Below are 15,136 nucleotides of genomic sequence, written 5' to 3' on the forward strand. Positions count from 1 at the left end.
CTGCCAGCCTGCTTTTACATCTCTGCAAGTTGGTGGCAAAACATTCATCAGTTGGACTGCAACCAGGAGCGGGATCAAAATTTGGCTTAACTAGAGTGCTAATTAACATTTTTCCCCCTCTGGCGTCCGGGTCATCCCCATCTCTTGGTTTCCCTCCGATGATGCCTCCTACCAATCAGACTGTCCAAAATAGTGTGTTTTAATCATTAGGTAGCCCGAAGGCTACAAAGCGCCAATTGTTCTTACTGCCTTATGCAACTGCCTCCCGTCTCATTACCTTCAATTTTTTCTCCTGTAGCTGTCTGTTTTTCTAATTTTAATAATGCTGAATTATAGAAGCGTGACTGAGAACCGTGTTCATTCACAGCAGATCGTGAGGCAAGGCCGGGAACTCACAACAAATAATACCTCAATTAACGGCCAAGTTTTCCTGAATTTCCTGTCCTTCAAAGGGAGCTACACCATGTGAGGGTAGTTTGGGGAGTTTGTTAGCCCGTAGGGTCTGGACATGCAAAGATGTACATACGCTTATATACAGACTTAATTTCGGGGGAGGATTCAGACAACAGAAGTACTTTGGTGCTGGGATATTAGTGGGACTCTGCAAAAGCACAGGCTAAAAGGTAGTCTGTAGGGAGCTGAGCACTTTCTGATTTGCAGGGAGGCAAGGTCTGACTTACAGCTTTTATGGTCCTAGAAGTTATCAGTGGGATGAGAGTTTTGATTCTGGTGTGCCTTATCTCAGTTCAACTGCTGGAAACGCGGCTGTGCTTGCCTGTGTCTGCTACACTGAGCTCTGCTTTCCCTGCAGTGCAATTGGGTCTGTAGGGCAGATCCTTCCCCTTTCCTTCTTCTTTCCGTTATTTCTGTATCAGTTTTAGGTGTATTTGACACCTTTGGTAGGGAAAAAAAATACTTTTAAGTATAAGGAGGCGTGCCTGGGAATATACAGACATTTGGTTCAGTAGTTAATGTAAAGAGTCCTTGAAATGCCAGTTCTGCGAGAGACAGCATTCAGCTGCTGGAGGATGGGCAAGAGAGGACCCAGGCGCTGGTGGGAGGGTGAAGCGCCCTCTCCAAGGGCGGTTTCCCATGAGGAGGGGGCAGATGACCCTATCTCTCCACTCACAGCTTGCGTTCTCTTTCTCCCTCTACTCTGGGCCCCATCTAAGGATGAGTTAATGGACAAATCTTCCTTTAATTATAAAGGGCTGTAGAAGATTTCCTTTTCAGAGCAGGGGACCCTACATCTCCATCCATGGACTGAGGGATCCTTGATGCTCCCTCTGCATGCCCTCTCTCCTTGCTGTGGCAGGCACTGGGTCCCCGTCTCAGGTGGTTTCCTTCCCTCCCACCCACTGCTGGGGGAAGGGTGCCCACACTCAGCATAGCCACGGGAGCCTGCTCTGGTCAGCAGGGCTCACTCGTCTAACCCTGGCTGCAACACACTGGTTTGCTGGTCCTCCACCATCAAAGTCCCCGAATGAAGCTCTGCGCCCCAAGAACATGGAGCTGATACTGCTCGGCAAAAGGTAGCAGTGAGCAGCCACCATCTCCCTGCCCAGGTAAGCTAAATCTTGGCTGTTATTTCCTTCCCTGTAGAAGCGAAAACCAATTATGTATTTGAGAGGGGTCAGCGGAGAATGCTCCCTGTTGCTCTGCAAGGGAAAAATGCATTCTGTGAGTTTTTTAGGCTTTCTTGAAAACTTACCTTTTGCTTTTTAATTTGAATGCATTCTAGCAATGTGTAATTAATAAACTGGTAACGCTTAATTATGAAATTAATTCTGAAGTACATACTTGGGTTTCCCTGGGAGGTGGACTCCAGCGGCTTTGGATTCAATTCTTCCTTTGAACTGAAGCCTAGAGAGAGGAAGGAAAGGCTCCATTGGTGTGGGCTCAGTGGCTGCCCTCGCTCTGGAAGGAAGCAGGCAAGGGGGTGGCTGCAGAGTGCCCCTGGCCTGAGGATTGACGTGGGAGGGAAAAGAGGATGGGGAGCACATCCTTGGAGCTTACCTTTTTCCACCTACGTCACTTCTGGGATAAAACGGGACTGGAGGCATTTCTAGAAGTGCCACCAAAATCTCTCCAAGCACCAACTTTGACTCCCCTTTGTGAGTCAGTCCCCTCACTGCAAGGGCTTGAGAGCACCATGTGTAAGTGGAGGGTTCCTCAGGTGCAGAGGCTGGTGGCTATGGTGTGGGGTGGTGACCTCCCAGTGCTTTGCCCCTGAGAGAACAGGCGCTGCCACCCCGCTGGCTCGCCGTGCTTCACCTGTGCTTTACAATGAGCTGCACAATGTCGGAAGCAGACAAGCGATAGATTTAGCATGTTGTTTTTCTGTCTGGAGAGGAAGGTACGGATGGATACTCACCCCACCATGTTACAGCTGGGGAAACAATGCAAGCCACAGCCCCTCAGGTGCTCCTGGAGGACGGGGTTATTTTGGAAAGTACAAAAGAAACAGGGTAGATAGTGGCAAAGAGCTACAGTCAAGTCATGGGAAACAGTCTCACGCGTTGCTAGTGGATTTTAGCTGAGGCCCCAGCTGAGATATTTGGATGGTAGCAGCCTTGGGAATATGAGTTTATATCCTTGTGAGATGCGCTGACTCACAGAGCATCATCAGGCTGGCATCAGAAGGTTTGAAAATGCTGAACTTCGCTCATGACTTGAATGTCTGGTGAATCTCCTACAGTACAGCATCTCCCTCCCAAGTAAGGGCAAAGAGCTGTTTCTCTTCACTACAGCATGACAAGATTAAGGGGATTTAGCTGGGATAATCCTCAGAAGAGACAGTAATTATCAGACAAGCCCCAAACCAAATGCTCACCAAGGAAGCAGTTGGTCAAAAGAACAGCAGAATGGCTTAAATCTCCATCACCAAGTAAGTTGAAGAAAGACTACAGACTTCAGAGAGACAGTAAAAAGGTAACTTTGGAAAATGTGAGCTTAATATAGAAAAAGATGAGAAATTACTAGGTGCTACAGAGTTTGTGTCTCCGCAGCCACCAGCTACAAGCGAGCCAAGCATGAGAGCGTATGTAAAGAGAGCAGGTGGCAAAGGGGCATCAGCGAAGGTCACCACCTAAATACGACTGGAGGTGCAACAGCTCTGAGCATATGCACTGCGTAAACTGGTTGCTGAACATATTACTGACCAAGTCATAATAACGCAGAAAACAGCCAAGAAAATGGGTGGAAATATCAGCTCCATCTCCCTGCATCACCACTCCCACTTCCATTCCAGTTATGTCTTAATGATCCACCCCTCATAAGGGGCAAATACAACTACTTTGAGTCCTTCCGCATGCATGCTGAAAGCGGTGCGTAGTTTTGGGTCAGAGGCCGAGTTTGTATTAAGTCTGAGTATGCAGTGCCTAATGTAAAGCCAACCTGATGCCTGAACCCCTGCCAGGAGGCTATAGCACACTGCAGCATCTTCACGGGACAGAAAGGTTGCATTGGTGTCTTGTTTTTAAATTCAGCTGCCAGTGTAGAAAGTTTCTACTGCAGGGAGTAAACAGACCTGCTAACGGCAGGACTGTGTGATTTCCCTCCGCTTTGCTCGTCCCCAGCCATCTGCTGTTGCCTGTCGCTAGAGCTAGGACACTAAGCTAGCTGGAGCACTGGGCTTGGCCTTGTACAGGAGCCCATGTGGTCACATAGGAATGAAACAGGTGAAGGACACAAAGATTAACCCTGCCTTGTTTATGGCAAGAGCTAGTGATTTCTTTGTGTGTTTTGTTTGAGAATTTCCCTGGCTATGGGCTATGACCGGCTGGGTTAGGACAGCCCCGGGTCTGGTGTTGCTTTTTGTCACTGCGCACACCGTGTCTGCAGCTTCCCCGTGCTCCTACCCGAGCTTTGGAGCAGATGCTTTCTGGAAAGGGCACAGGGGCTCTCCACCCATCCCAATGCTGACTTTTGTGCCAGAAATGCCTCACCCCCACAGTCAGTGGAGCCGGTCCTCTCCTGCCAGAGCAGGCTGGCCCCCTTCGAAGGTGGGGTGGCGAGCCAGACTTCCAGCTGGCTTCATCCTTCCTGGCTGGAGCTGTTGTGCAGCACGTTGCTGGCTTGTGCCTCTTGTCTTGCCCCTCCTCTGCACACCTGGGATGAGCTCGCAGGCAAGGAACAGGGGAGAGGGCTCCTGGTGGTGTGCGCTTGCCCACAGGAGGCCCTTGGGGTGGGAGAGACATTGGCAGGGGGAGGCAGGGTGGTGGTGCTGGGGCAGCCCTGCATGAGGGCGGGCACTGGCTCCTGACTGAGGAAAAGTGACGTTTCTGGAACGGAGCGGGACGCAGAACAGCTCTGTCCAGTGACATCTGCTGCAGCAAACATTTCTGACCTGTCTCGGGCCTGAAAGTCTCGCTGCCAGCAACCAAATCTGCCTTTGGGCTGAGGAAGGGCATGAAGCAAATCCTGTACAGGTGCAGGTGCTGCTCATGAGAGATTAAACCCTCTGCCATGTGAGGAGCAGCGGGGTGTGGGTGACTGAGGAGTATTTTAACTGAAAATACTTGATGGGAGAAAACCCACTAGCTGCAGGCACGGCACAGCGAAGCACGAGTGTGACCTGGGGAGACGCCAGCAGCATGAGATGCAAGCAGCAGCGGTGCAGGGAGGGTAAACAGGAGAGGGTTAGAGAAGGAGAGTGAATTTTGAGCTTGGGCTGGTGTGTGTCGGTGGCTGCTCCTTGGATAAATGCACAGGAGGGCAGTTCAGCAGCCAGGCAAAGTAAAGCAAAGGAGCGGGAGCCACAGGAGAGCACTTTGGAGGAAGTGGCCACAGGGCCAAGTGTTTCGTGCAGGCTGAGCCTGGGCTGTGCACTCGCATCTGCCAACCCTGCTGCTCCACCAGCAGCCATGGCCTCCCAAACCCAGGAGAGGAAAGTCGCCAGTATGATTTAGCAATGCCCCCTCTTTGCCCTTGTTTTGCCTGTGTGTAAATGTCTGCAGGCACATTCCCACAGATGCTTTCAGGTGGTGCAAACCAGCCCCACTGCCCAAAAGCAGAGCCCTCCTCTTGCCAGGCGCCCTCCTGCCCGCTCCTGCCCCACCACCAGCTCCTGTGCCTGCCTGGTGTCGGTGGGACACAGGGAGAGGGCGGAAAGAGCCGGAGTTAAACTGGGGAGAAAGAAAAAAGTTAATGATAGGCTGGACCAGCTCCCTGATGCAGCTCACCCTCTGGCCACACAGGTGCCTGGGTAGAGGGTGGCTGGGAGGGAAGATGGCTTTTTTTGCTGGCAGCACTGACTTATGGTGGGTTTATCTGATGCAGAAGCTACAGGCAACATGAGAGAGACAAAGGAAGCAATGGCCTGGACCGGTACATAGGCTCTCTTTGTCATCCACATGGATGAGAATGATTTTGTTTTTTTCTTTAAAACCTGATATAGTCGGCAGCTTGCCCTTCTGACTGTGTGGATTCCAGTACAGTCTTTAATTAGATGGGCACATAACAGTTCTTCAGTAATAGACCAAAGCAATGCTTCATCCTGCAGCCTGCATACCACATACCTCACATGTGCCAGCTTGGTATCCCATATGTGCAGTTCTCCCCACTTGCCTTATTTGCAGAACAGAAAGTAGGTGGATTTAACACTGTTGTGAAATTAGATATTAACATGTGCCACTCATGTTAGCAACTAAATTTTACGGGGAAGCTAATTCATAGTTATCTGCCTCATGCATTTATCTGCATCCAATAAAACCTGTATTCCTTACCCAGGCATACAGCTGACATTAGCTTTGTTGGTATGGAAAACTGAAGTGTAGGTGATGCAGCACTTTTCATTTTTACTTGCCAGTGCAATTACCAGTTCTTGAAGGTTGTGGGTCAGCTGGCTGATTTGTGCTTAGTGTAACAATAAGGTCACCCACCAAATAATCTTCCCCAAATAATTGGGGAGGTGGTCAGTCTCTATGGGTGACCCTGTTCTGCCACTCCAATTTAATGTTCTTATTGCCATGGGAATTTCAACTCTCTGCATGGGCAGTCTACTCCATGCTAATTAAAGTTCCCTTCACTGATTGTCACAGCTGTCCATGCTGATTAAACTTCCCATTCATTTATGTAAGACAGCAGTGACTACATCTACGCCAGAAACCAATCCTTTGAAGTGACAGTCTGAATTCATCAGACTTTATCACACGAGTCTACGCAGGCACTTCAGCTGCTGAGAAACTATTGATACAACATCCCTTCCCCCGTGCCCAAGCTCTCATTGCATTTGATGCAATCTGTCATTTTCTGCCTCAAAATACCCCTCTGCACCCCTGGCCCTAGTGCTGTAGCTTTCTCTCAGTAAGCACACTGATGGCTTAAGCTTCAGAGGATAGAAACACTTCCTCCCTCCGGCTCAGATGGCCGCTGCTGGAGAAGGGAGATCTGTTCATGTTTGGGACGCTGCAAATTTTGACTCAACAGCCACCGCTGCTGACACTGGATTTGCAAGCTAATGCGTATGGGCTATGCGGCTCGTCACAGCCAGTGCAAGGATTAGTCATGCCTCAGCTGTGAGGTAAGCTGAGTGTTCAAGGGAATAGTCTTTACAAGGGCCACCAGCACAGTCAGTCCTCTTGAGCAACAAAACTGGTGATGGAAAAGGCAACCTGTATTGGATGGTCCAGCCCCTCGTAAGAGAGAGAGTATGCTGTCACGAATTGGCCTGTAGTTTGTGTAAGTCTGCTTTCAGTATTCCTGAGGAAGGGGATCCCTTAAATATTGAACACATAGAATCTGCAGCTGGTGACTGCTTCTGATTAAGGGTTGTGCAAGTCTTAGTCTCATTGCTACTTGAGCCTGCTACAAATGTAATGTAGGGGATTTTTTTTCCCCTCACTCACCAGTATTTATAAAAATGTTGTCATCTCCATATTGTAAGTTTTTAAGGCTAAAATGTCAGAAAATTCAATGATGCTCATTATTCTCTACACTCGGCTTAAACCCACCTTTTCTTATCTGAATGTCTTTCCTAAGTACACTGATATCAGAATAATCTGTCTTCTTCACTGATTGCAGCTCTAGACTGTGTTCCCAACTGTGGCATTCCCAAAATACCTTCTTATTTACAAATGGATTTCAGTAGCTAGAACCCCTTTCCTGCAGTGTAGCTGCCAACTCTTTCCAGAGCTCATCTGTTCTGCTCTTGCTTTAGGCAGGAACTCAAGACTGATGCAAGCACAGAATAATTTTAAGTACTAAGATGTAAATGACATACCTCGCTTATACTTTTAAATACTGTAATTATTCCTTAAAATGAGACTTTTATCAGCAGTGTCATGGGCCTGATGAATAGATTTAGCTTTTCTCATGTGTGATGGAAACCAACTATTCCCAGACTAGTTACTGGATGCTTTAAATATTTACCTGTGTCAAAAAGACTCAATCCAGGTTTCCATGAGTCTGTTTCCATTGCTTTCACACATGAAAGAGAAGAAAAAATATTACTGAAAATAATGGAATTACTAGAGATTACAAAGTTCTGACTCAATTTAGAATGGTCAGTTCATACAGTGAATTATCATAAACAGCTAGGAGCTAAGGAAATCAGTAAACCTGGAAACCTTTATGCATGCATTTCAAGCCATGTTTGGGAGCCTCGTATCACTGCCTCCAGAACACTAATCTTTTTTATGATTTTAAATACACCTCTTTAGATGTTTTTTAGTCTTGTTCCTCTAAATGCATTGATACTGAGGCAAGTATACTGACTTCAGTATATTTTTGCTGGGCTTAGGTTGTTTTCCACCAAAAATCTGCAAGTACCTCTCATCTACAGATTTCTCTGTCCCCTCAGCCCATCCAAACACAAAGAAGTTGTCTAAATTTTGCTTGCAGCCTATCAGGCATGGAAAACTTCATCAAAACTTCTGCTTTCATAAATAAACCCCAAAGTGTCTTTGTTTTTGGAGCCAGCTGAAGAGCTTTCCCCAAAAGTGATGTTTTACTCTGGGTTACAGCCATATGAAAGCCCTTGCAGTTGACCAGGACAAGAACAGTACTAAGGAGCACTGGTGAGATCCTTGACCCCTCACAGTCCATCTCCAGGTTTGTTCAGGGTGGTTTACAAAGACATATATCTCAGGCCCATTGAATCCATACTGCCTCCTGTGCCTGAGATTCCCTACTCAGACTGGCAGCTGGTGTGCTCTTGACTAGAGCCAGTGGGTGAACCACAATGTAAGCCTGGAAAAAGTCATGGGCTTGCCAGTATCCTCCAGCCTAGTGAGAGTGCTGACCTTGTCCTTAGGTTGCCATCCCAGCGAGGAGCTATCAGCTTCTCTTTGGGAGGGAGACTCATTGCATGAGGCAGATGGCTGATTAAGATGTATCATCTCCCTTAGGGTAGGAGGAACCCCATCAAGTTTCATTGCTAAGGTGATTTTTCCAGACCGCTTTCCCTCCTTATGCTGAGCACTGCTTAGACACCCTATGAAGAATCTGAAAACTGAGGAAAGCGAAGGGCTGAGAAGTCAGTCATGATACACACAGAAGTCTTGCTGTGATTTTGCTTAGGATGAGAAGTAGGGTGAAAGAAGGGTAGGCCGGGGTAATGGGGAAGGCAACAGGAGGAAAGACAGGAGGAATATTCCTAGTTTAGCATCCACCTGGGCAGGGTAATTTACAAGAATTTTGTACATTCCTCAGCAGAGTCATAAGGAAACAGCAGCGACTGGAGCTAGGGGTGCCGGTTGCACAGCAGGAGGACCCTATGTGGTGGTGCTCATTTGTTACCAGAGTGGCCAAGGTGTCTCCTGAATGCTGTTACTGAGAAGAACAACAGATTTCAGTGAAACCAGCTTGTGAGTAGACAAGCTCAAAAGGTGTGCTTCACCCTCCCAGGGTGGAGAAGCGTCCAGTAACTGTGAAAAGATTCATATGAAGCTACTTTTCAGCCAGACCAGCTGAAAACAACAGCCAAAGAGCAAATCATGAAGATGACCCTGCACTCCTTCAGTCTTCTGTACAAATATGCTGCTGTGTGAGTTGCAGTGGAAAACATGCTTAAAGCGGTAGGAAGTGCACGGCACGTGGAACCAGCCGAGGAGCTGCGCAAAGATCTGCCCATCTTTTCTCTTCTTCATAAGCAGGGATGTGAGCTGAAGGATGCAGAGCAATGGAATGTGCCCGTCCCATGTATCACAGGTTTGCTTCTGCTGCCAGCTCATTGCCAGGGACTAACCTCAGAGCACAAACTCCCCTACCTTCTCTGACTGGTTAAGCTCAAAAAAGACAGATGCTGAAAAAGGAAAAGACTGCTTTTTGTCAGTAGGAGCAATGCTGAAGTTTTTCTAGATTCACTCTTCTCAAGAACTACTTCAACTCAAATGACCACAGGTGCTCTAGTCTGTCCAAATCCCTACGGGTGGGAGCTGTCTATTGTTTCTTCAAGCAGTCTTCTTATGGCTCACACCCTTTTAAAACTTTCCATGGTGAGAAAGCCCCTGTGTTTTCCTTCTTAATGAAGAAAAGCACTAGATAAGTGCCAAGGATTTTGGGTAGCTGGCTGCAAATATGCAGAATACACAGCTTTCTGAGTGACCCATAAATCCAGGTAAGAGCTTTATTTCTTGCATGTAGTTGTAGACACGTAATGAAGAAAGCTCTCAATGAAATGCATATCTGAAAAGGAAATTATTATTCTTGTAAGTAGCTAGGGCTTTTTTTGTTCCACTTGATGATGCCCATAAAAATCAAGGGTTGATTTTTAAAATACTCCAAGACTGGTCTTTAAAATAAAAAAAAAAAAGACACCACCACCACAACTCTTCAGTATAATTGTCTCAAAAAAAAAATTCTGGGCTAATCGAGTATGGGATTTCAAGAGAATTAGTGTGCATTGTCAAGAGCTTGGAAGAGTTGGGACCTTCTGGAGCATGTGCAGTGAGATGCTGTGCAGGCCACCGGTGTGTTGGGGAGGGTGTTTTACCAGCACACCCTCCGATGAGAGGAACTTCCTCGACAGCCTGGCCAAACCCACAGAACTGATCACTGTTGTTTGCAGAGCAGCGTGCACATGCTTGGTAGGATTAAGAAAAACAACTCTCCTTTCCAAGAAAGCAAGAACTTGTTCAGGAATTTCCCTTTGATTGTTAGAAAAATTGGCTGTTTGGAAGCAACACATCCAAGCTGCCAAAACCTGGGCTGAAAAAAAGATCAGGACTCATTGGGAATATGGCAGGTATGTGTGTGTGGTATTTTTCCATCTTGTTCTGTGATGAAGAAAACAGAATCATTTATGATGGGAAATTTGTGCTTTGTAATCACCTTGGGGGGACCTTAAGGTGCCTTAAGCAATTAGGTGGGGTCAAACTCTGATTTAAACAAGACTCAGCACTATGTTCCCCTGCTTCTCTGGCCAAGATTCGACTAGCATGAGGATTAGCCAGCACATCCTTTGGTCCAGATGTTAGGGCTTTTCCCATTTCAGCCCTCCCAGGAAGTCAGGTCTGCCACCCTAGGCTATCCCCACCCTATGCGTGGTGTCACATAATGAGTGCATTGCCATGACCAGCATGTTTACAGGCAACATATTTGCTCTGCTGTTCAGTCCAGGAAAACATTGTCTCCCCTCTGAAGGTGGGCACTAGACTTTGAGAAGGACAAAGGGAGTCGGAGAGCACAAAAAATGTGAGATTAGAAAAAAGGAAATGGCTGTGACATCGATACGGCCAAAAATATGAGAAAGACAAACACGGATGGAAACCAGAAAGAAGAGGAGACTGAAGCAAGGAAGAGAGGTAGAAAAGTGAGGGAACAGAGTAAATCTTAGAAGTGTACCCATTTTGAATATGCTGCACCTAGGTCAACTACAAATTGTCATTTTGATGAGGAGATTGCTGGGTAAACTTACTTGGCCGTTATTATCCAGAAAGTTCTACTGAATAATAATGTCCTCTAACCTCAGTGTCAACGACCACTTTGCTCTCTCTTGTTGCAGTACTCCTGTGCCTCCCAGCTCTCACCAAAGCCCACGGGGCCCTGGGAGCACCCTCATGTGCCACAGCCTCTCCCTCCCCAAGGGGTTTGGTTGCCTATGCTAGAGGTCAGCTCTGTCGCAGCGCAGCTCTATCGCCTTGGCCCAGGCTTGGGTGCAATAGCGGAGCTGTGAGCAAGGGCGGTGTGTGAGTGAGAAAGGGCTGTGGGAGGCATCCGTGGGGGCTTCCACCCGCGCTGCTCGGGGACAGTACATAAGCGCGCACCCTCTCCTCTGCTCCTTGTACCTGTGTCTAGTCTTGTACCTTTCTATCCTGATCCTGGTCTGGGTCCTGCCTTAGTTGGTCAGACCTGTCTCATCGCTGGGGACTTGCGTGGCAGCCTGGGCTGTTGGCTGGCCCTGGGTACCACCACCAGACCAGCTCTGCTCTTCTTGTTGGGGCTCTGTGGGTCTGCAGCCCTTGTTGGTGAGAAGCAGCCCTGCCTGCCTTCCTGCCACCCCGGCTCCCATCCCTCACCATGCTCTGGCCGTTCCCAGACAAAATCCATCTCTGAGAAACTTTGCTGTCCCGTCAAGGGAGAGTTAGTGTTTGTGCGTGCACCGAGCGCTCTGGAGCCCTGGGAAGTTGTTGTTGGCCTTGCAGAGTGCCTGCTGATGGGGCTGCTTGCTGGTGAAGGATGGTAAATTGCACAGCCAGGGAGGAAGGAAAGTACAGATGATGTTTCTACCCTCAGTCAACCTCTATGCTGCAATCAGCCTGGAGGTTCCTGGGAACAGAAGATTAGATTTAGCTTGATCGCAGACCTGATAGGCTGCACAGAGCTATTTTTTTGTTTCTTATTTTGACTAACAAATAAGGAAAATTGCAAACACTGCAGTAGATGTTGTTTCCCACGGCCTGAAACAACAGCTCGCCGGGGACAGAGCTGTCCTTTGCCTTTCCCATTGAGGAAGCTGCTAGTTGGTATTCAGTGCGTGAGGCTTGCCCTGGTCCTCCTCCAGGACACATGAAAACGATCCGTAGTACTGCCTGAGGGCTAATGTGGGGTTGCTAAAACTATAAAAGAGAGCAGAAAATCTGCTGCTAGCAATCTTGCTCACCCAGGTGGGCTGGAGAGCTGGCAGCCCTCTGGAAGGTGGCAACAGGCTCTTGGCGCTGAATACCTGTGTGATCCGACAAAGAAGTGAGAGGTTAGACACCAGTGGGTGAGCAGAGAGAAGCACGATCGCAAGGGATGCAGTGGCCCTGAACTGTCTTTCTGCACATGTTTTCAAACCAAATGGAAAAGGAAGGTGGAAACTATGAATTAAAAAAAAAAAAAAAAAGAAAAGAAAAAAAGAATTTAAAAGCTGAAAGAGGTTGCAAAAGCAGAATAGTTTAAATGTTAGTAGGTGCTGCACAGTACAGCTATTCACTGGTGCACTGGAACAACTGGTAGTGGGTCCTGAGATGCTCATCATGCTTAGGGCCTGGAAACTGAAAACATGTGTCTCCTCTCAGGGTCAGGCCTTCATCCCCCAAACTTACAGAGACACAAAGTTCCCCTCTCATTTTGCAACAGCAAATGTTATAAAAGACCTTTATAAATGGTTTTAGAATACTCTTTTAATTTGAAGTTTAATTATTTGTTTCATTATTTTTCCTAAATGTTGCACTTTTGTCACGCAATAACCTGTGTGATATCTGCTCTCACTGCATCCTCCTATGAACGTGGTTAGGAAAGAAAAGCAGTGCATTACTGCATGACTCGGTAGATGTGAGTGGTGGAACTAGCTATGGGGAGGACTTAGAGAAGGGATTGCAATGCCTTTACCTGTATTGGGTCGTAAAATATTCCTGTTACTTGCAGAGGTGGAAGTGCCCCTGAATGCTTTGAAAATATTATATTAGTTAGTACATGGAACCTAAACACAAGGTTTTCTAGTATTCTCACAATACAAATCTACTAGTTATTACTAATTTAAGACATACCTGTATTCTGTCCTCTTCCTTGTGCAGCCTGAACCTGTCCTAAGTAGACATCAAAATAGAAAAGTGTGATTTATACCATGTTTTGTTCAGGACTGTTGCTACCTGGCTTTTTCACTGAGTATTATTTTATAGCTATCCGTGTTAATGGTTCATATATAGAGAGTTTTCATTAATATACTTTCTCAGATGTTAGCTATATATTTTGAGCCTGCTTAAAAAAGCATTGCCTTGCTCTGTCTGTCATATAGATTAGCCTAGTTAACATTCCCTTCAGTTAAGAATATTTACTTTTACAGGTCTCTGGTCTGCATTTAAAAGATTTGTAGTCGCTGCTGTGATTTGCTTTCTCTTATAGCTTTCATTCTCTCATTCACACCAGTTATCTATGTTTATTTCTATTTCAGTACCATCCAATTATGCTGGTCGTGTTAGAAAGGTTAAAGAAAGCCCCAAACTCAAAATAACCCCCCAGACCAGATACTACCCGTTCTGCAGAGAGTGAGTGGATATAAGCAAGCAGGCAGACTGTAAATAATGAGACAATGACAGAAATAATGCGGGAGAATTCATGTGTCTGAAATGTCTTCACCACTGTGTACACAAAAGGCTTTTTTTAAGGTGATTGGGTTATTAAACTTCCACTGTTCAAAAATACTAATGGCTCAAAGCATTTGCAGATGAAAACCATGTCTTTAATCATGCTTTTAATTTCATTAATTATTCTTAAGAAGCTTGTTAACAAACTTATCCTTTAACAAGCCTTTATTCATGAGTTTTCCTAGAAAGATTAATTCCAAAGCCTGGTGAAATCAGTGGGAATGTTCTAGCTGACTCCTATGAACACTGGACAGGGGCTCATGAGATATTTTTATCAATACAGTAACATAAATGAGATAATTTTGAATGGCTGTCTCAGAAAACAGGAATTGCTGCTCCTTGGGAACTTGATATTGCACAATTAGGTGATAGCAAATAGCTTGTGTTTGACCCAAACTCAAACTTTCACAGGCCACTGGAAGCCCTTTGATGGGATTTCTAGGAGCTGTCCTGAGAGAACTTGTAAACTCCAGACACCAAAGAGATCCTGTTTAAGGAAATAACAGGCTCATCTGCCAAAACTGTCAAGGCTTTTAAACTCGGTAAGCTTCTCGGTCTGCCTCCAGATGGACCATGGTTAGCACAGGCTGAGTTTTCAGGCTGTGGAGGGAAAAGTCTCTGTGCAGCAGTGTTGTATGGGGTTGTGCAGGGCATGCTTTCCACACAGGAGATCGGTACGTGGCAAAGAGGTGGAAGAAAATTAACTCTGAGCCTGAGAGCTCGCCTTGTTTTGGGGTTGCCACAGAAGAGTCCGAATGTGTACATAACACTGTTTAAAAGGTCAGTAGAAACACAGTACAAGAGGGTAAGGAGAGATTATTATCAGAAGTATTTTATGCCACTTTTTAAATTAACTAACCCTACCCTTCACACCCCCATTAGCAATGTGGATTTTTCTTTATACTCCTTTTGACTGTGCTGGGCATTGGGGCTGTTGCCTCTCGCTGTACCTCCCACAGGCGTCTTATCAGATCCCTGCAGTAAGCTGTTTTCTGCCATGCTTTTGCTGGCAGGGGCAAACACAGTGGTGGTAGTGGGGAAAGGTAGGAATCGCACTTCCATGGTGTGCAAGGCTCGTTCTTCCTTCAAATCTGAGATGCCAGTGAGCCTGTGGCACATCAATGTGTGTTCATTAAAGCAGACTTCTGCGCAAGCTGGAGGCTGAGGCAGGACTAGGAGAAGTCTGTAACAGACTGGGGATGGACAGTCACCAGGAGAATCCCAAGAACTGGGTCAGAAATGAGATCAGTAGAGTAGAGAAACCTTGGTTGGGAGCGAGTCCTGTAGTGAGCAGGGAGGCGTGGAGGCAGTAAAGGATGCGGACAGCAGAGAGGAATGCAATTTGGAGTGGACCTTGCAAATGATGGCAACTGATTTGAGAAGGCCAGCAGCTACTCTGTGCACAAAACATGCCTGGCCTTCTGCAACTTGGTCAGCACCTTTGATGGGCTAAGTAGTCAGGGTTAACTTGGTGGGAAAGGCAGCATCCAAAAATAAATGCCAGCTGTTCTCCCTAGTGCCAGGATGGAGCCCTTACCCAGTGCATCCTGAAGGTATGAACCCTGGTGGTCTGGTGCTGCTGGAGAAGAGCTTTTAATGCTTTCTCTAGCAATTGCACTACTGTT

At 46.8% G+C, this 15,136-nt stretch overlaps 1 protein-coding gene across 1 annotated transcript in view; it reads right to left on the reverse strand.

Annotated features, from left to right (window-relative positions):
- VIT (vitrin) overlaps nt 1-15,136 on the reverse strand; it is a 55,041-nt gene that overhangs the window by 8,133 nt on the left and 31,772 nt on the right. The window contains exons 10-14 of the mRNA XM_049831255.1: nt 12,915-12,953; nt 12,757-12,813; nt 12,044-12,115; nt 7,372-7,419; nt 1,801-1,863 (exon numbers count right to left, since the gene is read on the reverse strand). Coding sequence (XP_049687212.1) covers nt 1,801-1,863; nt 7,372-7,419; nt 12,044-12,115; nt 12,757-12,813; nt 12,915-12,953 — 279 coding nt within the window. The remainder of the gene's footprint in view (nt 1-1,800; nt 1,864-7,371; nt 7,420-12,043; nt 12,116-12,756; nt 12,814-12,914; nt 12,954-15,136) is intronic.

This window comes from Accipiter gentilis, chromosome 28 (assembly GCF_929443795.1).
Source record: "Accipiter gentilis chromosome 28, bAccGen1.1, whole genome shotgun sequence".
NCBI lineage: Eukaryota > Metazoa > Chordata > Aves > Accipitriformes > Accipitridae > Astur > Astur gentilis.